Genomic DNA, 12,226 nt, shown 5'->3' with positions numbered 1-12,226 from the left:
TTCCTATATAAGAAAATTCCTAGTAAAGAAAATGCTTAGGTAATAAAGTTAAAACAGTGTCATGTGGGTTACAGTTGAGGTTGTTATGATGCAATATACCTACTTTTATTTTTATTAAAAATGGTGTGTTTGTTGGGTGGGCATCATAAAACCTATGGGTTTTTTAATTGCTGCCATCTTGGTTTTCAGGTACTCTAGTTTTGCTAGATTTTTAACTTGGAAGTACGCAGATACAAACTGCTCATGTTAATCACCTTGATGTGCTTTTATTTTTTTGTAATGTAGATCAGTTTGTTATAAATGTACAGTTATTTTTTGAACTGTAGAGCCATTCCTATGTAGTGGAAAATCTCAAAACAGCACTTACATTCCTAGCATCATCTTAATCAAGTAGTCATTTTTAGACTGTCTGGGCAGCTTAGAAGTGTGCTTTTGGCTTTCCAAATTCATGGACATGGAGAACTTCAAGAAGATTAGGACCAAATGTTGGCTCCCTTATTTCCTTCTTGTATCTGAAAAGGACTGGAAATCCAGTTTGTAACAGACACCAAGTTGTCAGCTTTAATAGTTACTGTGTAAGTTCCTGGTACTCTACAGCTGGTAATGGTTTATCTACCATGAAATGGCACTTAACTGCAAACAGCTGTACAGGAAATGACAGCCTACTGAAACAACCATCATAAAATATTTTTGGCCAGTGAACTTCCAATTATAAGTGAAAACCTTATTTATTCTCTGTATTTTCTTCTTTAGTGGCACTAGAGGTCCTATTTAGGATGCAAGACACCGCTCTTTTTAAGACTGTGGTCCTCAGCCTTTTCCATATCAGTAACACTTGAGGGTACCCTCTACCCCTGGCCCTGACATGCCTGAAAATGCTGTCCCTCTGCACAGCACCACGTAGACTGAAGTTTCCTCTCAGCTCTTTGCCACCCACTGGTTAAGGTTGTCCATGGTGGTCACTGAGGATATCTACAGTGACAGAAAAATCCTTCTTCAGGAAGATTGATAAAGATAAACAAGCAATGAGATATATAACAAAGGAAGAAAAACAAGTGGAAGCCCAGGGCGTATAAGATATGGTGAAATTTTCTGTCATTCTCCACGATTAACCAGTGGTTATCCTCGCCTGGGCAGACAGGCGGGAGACTGCCCTTCCCCACTGCAGGTGAAGCGATGACATTGTTCACACTGTCCCTTATATTTCTCTCAGATATCACAAAATGTGTTATAGTGAGTAGAGGATGTTGTAACAGGTTGGGATGTACCAGCTTCTCCAGTTCATCTTAGCTTCCAAGAAGGGTACAGCCTTACTGTATCCAGGTGTCCTTCTTTCAGGACTGGGCCATTTTTAATTAACCCAGGGATTTTTTATTAGAGGAACAAAGATAATAAAAACCTTGAATGTTTGAAGACAACGGAGGGATGAAGATTCAGTTTTCCAACCTAGGAGGAGGAAGAGAAGAGGAAGAAACTGCTGACTGTACATCCAGAAGAAAAGGAAGGGCCTTCAAACTGTTGGGGCTTACACATTTTTTTGAATAAACTGATCTCAGCATTCCTCTTTCTCTTTCACTTTCTGTTGAGAAATGTTTTATGGTGGAAAAGTGGAAATTAAATTTACATAAAACCATTGCTTTAATTTTAAAATATTTTATACATTGTACTCCCAGTAACTTCCTTTGCTATAAAACTGATAAGAGACTACAGAGTATGGATTATTGGGTTATTTTTCAAATGATTGACATCTAGTCCTTCTTCAGAAGAGAACAGGGAGTCAGGAGTCCTGAGTTCTGCTTTTGACTTCTCCTCTGACTTCTGTGATCTTGATAGATGTGTGTATTTTGGGGGTCCCAATTCAGTCTCAATGAAAGTGGTCCTAAAAGTAGTCCCATTAAATGAATAAAACCCAAAATATAATAATTTCTGTTCAGTATAGAATTTACCTGTACCTATATTTAGCTACTTCTCTATGGCTATACTAATAGTATTCAAAGAGTTTAATGAGAGACTTTTATGATATTTATGAAATGCATAATTTATTGTGTAGAGGCTGGAAATAATTTCTTGCCCACCTGGGTTTGCTCAGAAAATTATTTTTGTGGTCTGTGAAATCCACAGCTATTTATTCTTTTCATGTGAAAAGCTATGGCTTTTGTTTTGTTTGTTTGTTTTTGACAGAATAATAGGCTCTTAAATGTTTCCTAAAAAGCTGAAAACTACCTCTATAGACAAAGAGTTGCCTTTAACATATATGGACATATTTTACTTGAAGGCATGGGAAAATACTTTTTGGAAATATATATAGAGTACTTCTGTTGGAACATTTTAACTAAAGATTTTATGGCCTTTAGCAGGATCTGTTACGTGTATTCTGTAAAATAATGTTCCTAACAGAGTGCAGTGGTATTTGATGCATTTTGTTTCATGAGCCCTAGTGCAGAGGTAGCTCTGAGACTTAGAAGAAGAATCCACTGTCTCCTCTTTGCTTAAATATTTACAAGCAGCAAGTGTATTGTTAAAGGAGGAAAAATAAACAGGTCATTTTAAGCAGCTGCAGTAAGAATCACTATATTTTTATGGATATAATCTGTATCTCACATAACTTGTGCTCCTTTCGAAGAATTTGGAAGTAGGTCCTCAAAAAACTGCACAAAATCAGAGTCGAGGGAGCTGTTGAGGGGGAGGAGAGGAATTAGGAGAGAGTGGTTCAAGGGCAGACTTCCCTCTTCCTTATGCCTCTGTATGAACCTCACCAATATAGGTTGAAAAGAATTCGTTTTACAGTTAACCAGTGGGTTTAAACATGAAAATACAGTCTTTCTCATTCTTTCAGAGCAATTAGAATAGTAATTTATGTTTGTCACAGCAATAGTTTGCACGGAGACCTGATGACTATGTAGGGAACAGGCCCTGGTGAAAGAGTGGGAACAGAAAGAAATAGCATGTCACATACTTCATTTCTGGGATTTGATATCTTGACTTTGAATTTGAGCTATATAATTTCAGTCTCTGGTCTGGGAATATGGCTTCCTCAGCCAGGCTGGAAGGGGGCTGTGTTGAGTGAGGTCAGTTGTCCCGACGAGGGAAATGGCAGAATCATTTGGTCCTCATGTTTGTAGAGGTTTGCTGTTGTCCCCCAAAAAAGGGCTTGATTGTCTAAAAAGGGCTTGGTTCCTTGCTGACTGTTCCTGGTAACCCACTTCTGGGTTGTAATTAAACAACAGCTGAAGCACTAGAGAATTGTTTTTACTCTGTTTGATATTGTATGGACTTTGCATTGCAATATCAAGTGGCAGTTTTGATGGTCTGTTAATTGCTAGAACATTAGATAGCCCTAGCTCATACTTATTTCTATCTGGAACTTCACTAGATAACATCAGGGCTACATTTCCAATTAGTCATATTCAGATTTTAGAAAAAAAATGGAGGTATAGTAGTAAGTACTCTAGCAGGGAGACTTTCTTAAGTTTATTTTTATGTTCTTGAATTCATTGAGTTCATCTGTGGTGGAAAATATGCACAGAATAGATTATTTTATCTAGGAATTTATCTAGGACAGCAAAAATGGTTATCTGTAGTTCATGTGTTCCCCCTCACAAAATTATTTTGTTTTTTTTCTTGACAAAGCTGTTCTTTGCTGCTTAAATTAATTTCTGTACACCTGTTACAGAGGAGTAGTGGTGGAACACTTTTAGTCCCCCAATAATGATTTTTGTAAATCCTATAAAGATGTTTGGAGAGTTTCCATGGACACCAATGTTTTGTTAAAATTTTCATCCAGAATCAAGAACAGGATGGGGCCACAAGTTATGAGAAGAACTTAGAAAGGAGGGGAAAAACAAATAAGGAAAGGACTTAAGTGTTCCCAAACAACTCAGAGTCTGGTACCACCTGTCCCACATATAAGTGAGATAGAAGAAATGAAGTGAGAGTATAGCCTGTGTGAAAGTGGGAAGATCAAGTACAAAAAATGTCATGTGATACTTGAGAAAATGTCTGCAGTATTGCCTAGGAAACACACTGCCAGTTTGCAGTCAGCAGCCTACGCATCTCATGGCTCTGAGTAACTGTTAGCATCTCGGGAAAGCCCCTGGGACCATCTGTAGCTGAAGCGTGTTTTACGTGTCACACAATCTCAGTCCCCAGAACAGGGCTTTCACACAGTCTTGCCTTTGTAAGCACCACACGCCAGCAAAGCCGTTGTTTTGTTGTTTTGCTGCTTCCTCAGCACTCTCAGTACAAACTTCTGCATCTTTCTTCCTGTCCTGTAGGTACCCAGTGCATCAAGTGACTGCTGGCCAGGATTAGTTCTTTACTTCAAACTAGATCTTTTGATTCTCCATATAGGATGTTAAGATAACTACTTTGTTACTAATCCCAAGAATTACAGGCTAGCTTTTATTTTTGTACGTTCCTCCACATGTTCTTGTAAAGAACTGATAGAACAAATGATTCTCTAGATTTCCTCTATTGATCAGGCGTATCAGTTTCCTTTCATGGGAGTCCAGAGAAGACGAAAACTGCCTTCAGTAGCACTGCTTTGCATTGCACACCTACGGACTGTTTCTCAAGATTATTCAGGATAACTTCCAAACTTTCTCTTGGCATGTTTTGACCGATACCATGTTTCCACAGCACTGACTTCTTCAGCAATGTCTATGGCAGATGCCATACGCTTTGAATTATTTTAGGAGTTAGTGTCTTCTGGAGAAGGGATTTCACACATAGCTTTTTATTTCTCAACAACAAATCATAAGGTAAGACTGAAGGATAGACTGATTAGCCCCTGATTTTTAAATGTTGACTTAGAATGATGGTAGGTAAGAGAAGGGTTTTCTTTAATTACTGTTAGTGAAACACACCCTACATCAAGCTGCCCTGTGGGGCTCAGAGCATCTGTCAGCCCATTACATTGGAACCTGCTTTCTGCATATTCTGAGTTACATCACCTGTGCATCTCCTTGGACAGATAAAGAAATTTGGAAGTCCCCGAGGCTTTCCACCATCTGCAGTCATTGGTGTGATCTCCTTCCCTAGCAAGTAGGTGAGATGCTGTAGCTACCACTTGTCAGAACTGTGTCAAGCTCAATGGAATGAATGTGTGGGAACCAAAGTTTTGTCTCTAACTCAAAGGTTAGCTCTCCATGAGAAATATTTATAAAGGGGAAGTCTGGGTATCCAGCGTTAACAGCAGAAACTGATTTGTTTTTTCTGTCTGCCTTTTTAGGTCTCCAAAAGGTGACGTCCATAGTGAAGGATATGTCTTGGAGGTAGAATGCTGCTCCTCTTTAAACCAACTTTCAGACAAAAAGGAGGTACCTGATTTTATTAAGAAAGTGAGTAAAAAAAAAAAAGGGGCAAAAACCAAAACAGTACACTTTTATTTGCACTGTAATAACTGCTTCTAGTTCTGTCAGTTTGACAATAGGAATATGCGTACATTTTGTGCAGTTGAAACACTGCACTAGAACTTGGTGTTTTAAGTATCTGAAGGGCAATTATTGAGAGAAACACGTTTGATCATACTATTATGAGAAAATGATTTGTAGTATCACAGGAGAGTGACCTCTCACAGATGATATCAACTAATTTACCAGTGTGGAAGACAGTCCTATAATAGTGTAAACATTTTAAGTTATTTAAATTTTGTTGCAGTATCACATGATGTTAGCAATTAGAGGTGGTACTGGTAACCTAAATCCCTTTGTCATCCAGAATACTGTTGCTTTAAATAAACTTTTGTATATATTGTGGAATTTGAAAAGAGCCATGCAATTCTTTATTTGTTGCCTTCTTTTTAAAACTATTTTTGATTCTGTAATATTCTGCCAGACTGGAAATTAGCAGGTTATGTCCATTTTAGCGAAGACAGATTCATTGTGCATGTTTCAAATTTTGCAGCATCTGTTGTGTCCTATTGCATGTTATAAAACCTAGCATTAAATACTGTATTTACTTAGCCACATGGTGTAAGAATAGCGTGAGTAGGCATACTCCCCTAGCTTTAATCCATCTTGCAGAGGTAATAGTTAAGAAAATTTTGTAGAACAAATTTTAGCACAGACTGTATGAGCTTGATAGGGACTCAGCTTGACAGACTATACTCATGTTGAATCTTTCCTTTTTACTGTGATCTGTGAAAACTAGATTAAAAAATAATGCAGCTATGACCATTTGATCATCATCATACTTAAAGATACATAGATTCTGGTATCAGAACATATCTGAATATCATAACTAATATTCAGAAGTTTGAGTCCGAATTTTCATTTCAGGGTTTATTGTGTTATTGCACTTTTATTCTGACACTATCTTTGATTATTTCAATATATTCACACTTAGGCAAAACTGGTGTAGTTCTTGTGTATCAGTTTCAACATGTTTGATTTTGTTCTTCAGTTCTTTGAGTCGGAGTAGAAATATAGGCTTATCTGTCACAACTGGTAGCAAAATTTTATATCATTGCAACAGAAAATTTCTTTGTATTTTTAACTTCAGAAAGAGTATGGCTAACATGAAAACAAAATGACAATCCAGGAGTCAGCTTATTTCCATAAATACCCAATTCTGAGGCTCTTTAGAATGCTTTTCTAGACATGATAGTGTTTCTGTTGGTAGAAGCCATTTGATTATGGGGTTATGAAGATGCCTTTTTGAAATATAATAATTTACATTTTAATAGCTAAAATGTATATTTACTGTTTCTCTGTAGGCTGAGTATGTCGCTCATCCTCAGATGTTATTTGATGTAGAGGAATTTGAAGTTCTTTGAAGCTGTTGCTGTCAAGTGTGTGCTGTGTCACTGTCTATATCTGATTAAACACACTGTGAAAGTCTCAACACTTTTATGTAAATCTGACTCAGGAAACAGGACTTGTTTGGGAGTAGGAATTAATTGTCATATTAACTAATTTGTCGGAGCAACAAAAATGGCCATTGCTTTTAAGGGCATATAAAACAGATGTTTACAAACAAAATAAATGAAAATAAAGGATGTTCTTCAAAGTAAGTTATAACAAAAAGCTGTTAGAGAGGGCAGTTGCTTTCTTTCAGAAAAGAACAACCCTATAATTCTTCTCAAACTGTGGAATACAGTTGAAGTTAATAGTGTTGTAATTGAACAGGCACATCCTTGATTGCAGAGCTTTTCATAACAGAGACTTTTAGTACACGTTTACCATCTTACTGCATTGCGAAATACTATATTTTAAAAAAAGATAGTGTAGCCATATTTTCAAAACAAAATAAGAAGTCAAAATTTTCTCCAACTGTGAAAAAAGTCCTTTACCCTGAGAAAATTGATTTTATTAATTTTATTATGTACTGCTGAGCAAGTACTGTTTACATGGAGTTTGAACAAGGATGCAATGTTAATAACTTCTTTTCTCAATTGACTTTTTGTTGCATTGAAAATGTATGTCATATTGAATATTAACTGCTTGCTCCTGGCAAACACAGAACAATTTTGCAATGGCATACAGCATAGGTAATATCTTTTTTATTCTTCTATAATCCATATAAATGTTTAAGAGTAATGAAGTAGAAACAAGGAAGTTATTTCACCTGGAGAATGCTTCTCGCTCACTGTAACAAAGTGCCTCAGTACAATGTTGACTGTAAAACATTTAAGAAATGCCAAAGAAGACTCTCTGGTCAAACCTGTGTTCTGCTGCTGAGATCCTTCTCCACTTCAGGACCCTGTCCCAGTTCTCTACTGTGTTCTGTACATTTTTGCCACCACTGTGGTTTCTGACTGCAGTTGTGAGCCATGGAAGACAGAAGACAGTTAAGTATTGGGGACATAACGTTGCACAGGATATACTCTTCCTGTACCTTAAAATCATGTTGACATCACCACATTCTGTTTGTTCTTTCCTATCAGTGTGGATCAAGTGCAGCTCAACCTGTCCTAAAGAGCTCAAACAGTCCCAGTCTTTGTCATGTAATTCCTGGGCAATGAAAGAAGTAACTTAACTGTTGTGTATGTACTTTACTGCTGTCTTTAATTCTCAGGCAAAACAGAGATTAAAGATTTGCTCATATGCTTTTTAATGAGCAAAACTAACTTCTGAACTTCTGATCACTGGCTCAGATCATTCTGAAGCTGTTGCAAGTCAGAGATGTTACTTCTAAGATACCGTATTTTGTAATACTTTGACTTGCGTCTCATGTAAAATAGGGTAGCCTTTAATTACTTCCTTAGTTGCTCTTTATTTCTGTGTACCCTGTTATCATTTTTTTCATCTGAGAGTGTTCTGAATCTGCTGAGACAAGTAAGGGAAGGAGAAGCTAGGCTGACATCCCACAAAAAGAGTTATTTTGGATACGCAGTCATATATGAATGCCAAATATGTTTCTCGTGACCTTTGTTTTCCACATCAATCTGAGTTATATGCTCTAGAAGAACTGTAACAGGCAGAAAGTTTTACTCCTGTGTTCGCATCTTTGCAGTGTTGGTGACAGGTTAGGAAATGGAGAATAGTTTCTGTACCATTTCTTCTCAGTTCTGACTTCTTAAAATTTAGGAAGCACGTCTTTGTATTCTTGGTTGCCTGCTTAATAATGCTCTGTCAGAAGGAAATTCTTGTATGCTTTTTTTCAGTTTGACCACATTGCAGAGTTGATATTTCTTGTCCCTGTGGACTCATTATCCTTCACTGGGGAGGTATGATAAGCGTGGAAAAGCATGGTTTAAAAACACTGCAGCTTAACTGAAATCCAAAGGCAGGCATCTTCCTTTTGTATTTTTGACTAGACAAGGAAAGACTTCTTCCTGCTAGTCTGTCTGTACTTGACTCAGAAATGAGTCTGATTTCTTTCAACAAACCTAAGGCCATACATATGAGTAATTATTTTTGCATTTTCAGAAGTGGAACAGTTCAGCTTGGAACACGACTGCCATCTTGAAACACTTATGTAATGCTTATCTTGCGATGAAATCTGCCACATGAGACAGTGTTTGTCAAATCTGCTCATTGCTGTTCCCCCTATTCATAGTCTTGGTGAAGTCCAGTGAGCAATGCAAATGCCATCACCAGCACTAGCTCAAAAGCTGCCAGTAACATGTCACTCCCTTAAGTGGTCCTCTGAACAACTTCTGTAGTCCAAAGTACTTGAGAAATAATCTTGGCTCCTGCAGATGGAGTGACTTTACCCATAGGTTTGTTGACATTTGTCTTCTGGTAATAGTATTGCTGGGCCAAGAAGTGAAGGTATCTCTCAGACTTAAGTGAGTGAGATCCCAGGGAGGAATATGCCAACAAAACACATTGCAAGGATGCTGCCACCCATGTACTTGTTCTAGAGTTGGCATCTGAAACGGTGAACACCAGTTTGCCCTAGTACAAAGGCAAGTTGTGTAGGGAATTCTACTATTTTGAAAGAAAGTCCATACAATACTAACACTTGCATGAAGAACTCGCATCTTACGTTGCTGAAAGGATCTACCGTATTTGAGCCCTCTTGCCAGTTTTATGGAATATATGGTATCAACTGGTATTTACTGGAATTTTTCTAAATGTCTTTTAAAAAAGAAAATACCAGGAATAGAACTGGCACGAGGAATTAGTATGTTTCAAGTGTTAGTTTATGCACTGGAAATTAATACACATTACTACCAACAAGTTTAAACTGTACTTGAATTTAGTGTACTCCTGAAAGGTGAGACATTTCTTGGAGGGGTTCGTTCCTCCTGCCTGTTATCTGCCCTCGCTCCTTTGGAGGGGATGGCAGGCAGGAGACTGGCAGAATGGTTGGGTAAGGAACTGCTGCACACCCCGAACTCACACAGGTCAGTCTCACTGCATGTTTCTCCATACTGATGTTTGTGTCAAACTACCAAGATACTTACTTTCCTGCTCCCTTGTTTTTTCCGTCCATTCATCTGTAGCTGTTTTGGTATTATCAAGATAACCGCTATCTTAGTTCATGCGCATTGTTTTCTGGAGAGTCATTTGTGTTAGAACTCTAATTGGTGAATAATTTTTGTATTAGTATTGCTGTTAAAAGGCAGGTTGATTCTCCAGCTTCTTTTAAGTTGCTAGGTAGAAGCAGGGTTGGAGTATTTAGGAGGACTTGTGTCTCTCCTATAAAATAAAAACTGAATGCCTATATGAATTCTCAAGAGCCTTTTAAAATTATTTCTGTAGATGTTCCCAGTCAAGGCAGTGATTCAGCCCAGACTTGACTCTTCACTTATTTCCTACATACTTACATCAGAGTGAACTTTTGTCTTATATGATCAAAACAGGGGACTTCACATATCCAGGTAGTGTGTGAAAGCAATATTAAAGGATTTTGAATTCTCAACTTCAGAGTTTTAAAACTCTCTTGAGCATCTAACTATGAAACAGCAAGAAGATGTGGAAGATGAGAAATGTGACATTGGACAAATTTGTCCATAATAATATGTATTTCTATATATATATTTATTTGTGTTTGTAACAGTATGACAAGCAAATGAGAAGACAAAAGTCTGCAATTTTCTAGAAAAAGTGAATGTGAAAATTACTAATCTTGTAATTTTTTTTTTACTTTTAATTATAATCCCTAAGAAAAATATGGGGTTTTATATAATTGTTCCAGTATTTCTCACATTCTTGTCTCTGTTTGTCATTTCTTATTCTTCATCTCTTAATCTTTGCACTGAGATTTCTTTTTTAGAAGGAACAAAGAGATGCAGCTTATGTGTTCTGAAGAGCGCTAGACTGTTGGTGGATTTCTTGACTCACTCTGTTGCTACAGTCTTACAAGGATCTCTTCTGTGAAGTCTCCGATTGCTCTGTTGGTGCCAGGGTTCCTTAGATGGTTATTGTAATCCTAAACATTATTCTTTACTTTAAATGTGTTTTAGCTGGCCTGTTCAGAAATTTCCTGCAGGGTTTTACGGTCAGAGCAGGTGGCAGTAAAAGATAGAAGAAGGGAAAAATTGAGTCTTTAATATTGCTCAGAGGATCATTCTTCAAATGAATAAGCAGTTCAAATTTACTTCTGTTGCTAGAAAATGACCCCTCTAGAGTACTGTTTATTACCTAGGATTACTTATCTAGATGTGATTTCAACCTCTTCTAAAATCATTTCCATCCTTAAAACAAACCGAAAAAATCCCACCCCAAAACCTTCACTCTCCAGGGTATTTGGAAAAGAACAATACAACATTTATTTCTCTAGCACAGTGTAATGAAAAACATTGCTGAGCACTTAGCTGACTGCTTTGTTTTCTGCATGTTTTCAGTGCAAACAGAGCCCCAATTTTATTTTTAAGTATTTGGATCTTAGATATAGTCATGAAGCAGAAGTTGAAACTCAACATCAATGGTTCAGCTGTTTGTGATCTGCTGTGATAATATTTATTAAAGTGCATTTTGTTAACATTTTGTAAGTGTATATATAACAAGAGATGGTAAAAAATAGCATATACTGTATTTTAAACAGCCTGGTGTGAAGGGAAACATCTGTTCCTGGTTAAGCTGCTTTCAACTTGTGTTCTTTTGACTAAGCCCTGTAAGAGTGGTGTTGATATATATCTTCCATGAACATTGCAAAACTATTTTCAGGACTCTCCCAGGAGCCTGCTTGTGCTTTTATAATCCTTTGCCCCCAGCAGCTTTCAGAGTCATCCTCTTGACCAAGATAAAAATAGATGTTATAAAGTATGTAGTTGATGTTTTAATGATCCCACTTCTGTCTGGTGGGAGAAAAAACTTTAAAAAATAACAATAAATACGATAATATTTTATACTGTGCTAAAATAAAATATGGGCAAATTGATCAAATTGTAATTTTGGCTACAAGTAACAGATGTCTTGATGAAACAATGTGATTTTAAAGAAACACTCTGGTTTATATAAAGATAAAAGAAAGTGTTCCCTGCAAATTAAATGTAAAGTCTGTAAGTCTGAGGCTGAATTCTTAATTTTAAAATATTCCTGTTGTCATGAGCCTTTTGGTTATTTGTTTTCATTGCTTAGGACAGAGATGGACTAAATCAGTGTCCCAGTTTTGAATCATATTAGTGCTAGCTGATCACAAATAAGTGACTGTTTTCCTATGTTCTACAAAGAACACAGGACTGTGTTCATCCAGCTAAAATGGTTGTTAGATACAAGACTCAACCATCTATCTCTGTAAGTCTTTATTTTCCCCTTGCTTATGTTCACCCATTAGTGTAGGAGTTTCTCTCGAAAGGTTCATGCACAAGAGATGCCTATTTTCTAGAGGAAGC

The 12,226-nt window shown here is 37.0% G+C and overlaps 1 protein-coding gene across 2 annotated transcripts in view; it reads left to right on the top strand.

The window, feature by feature from the left end:
* Nucleotides 1-12,226, top strand: part of RFTN1 (raftlin, lipid raft linker 1) — a 102,095-nt gene that overhangs the window by 48,630 nt on the left and 41,239 nt on the right. For both annotated transcript variants that reach the window (XM_074838496.1, XM_074838487.1), the window contains exon 4: nucleotides 5,231-5,339. In XM_074838496.1, the coding sequence (XP_074694597.1) occupies nucleotides 5,231-5,339 (109 nt within the window). The remainder of the gene's footprint in view (nucleotides 1-5,230; nucleotides 5,340-12,226) is intronic.

This window comes from Strix aluco, chromosome 1 (assembly GCF_031877795.1).
Source record: "Strix aluco isolate bStrAlu1 chromosome 1, bStrAlu1.hap1, whole genome shotgun sequence".
Lineage (NCBI taxonomy): Eukaryota > Metazoa > Chordata > Aves > Strigiformes > Strigidae > Strix > Strix aluco.
Note: the sequence above shows the minus strand (reverse complement) of the source record. Positions and strands in the feature narration are given on the sequence as shown.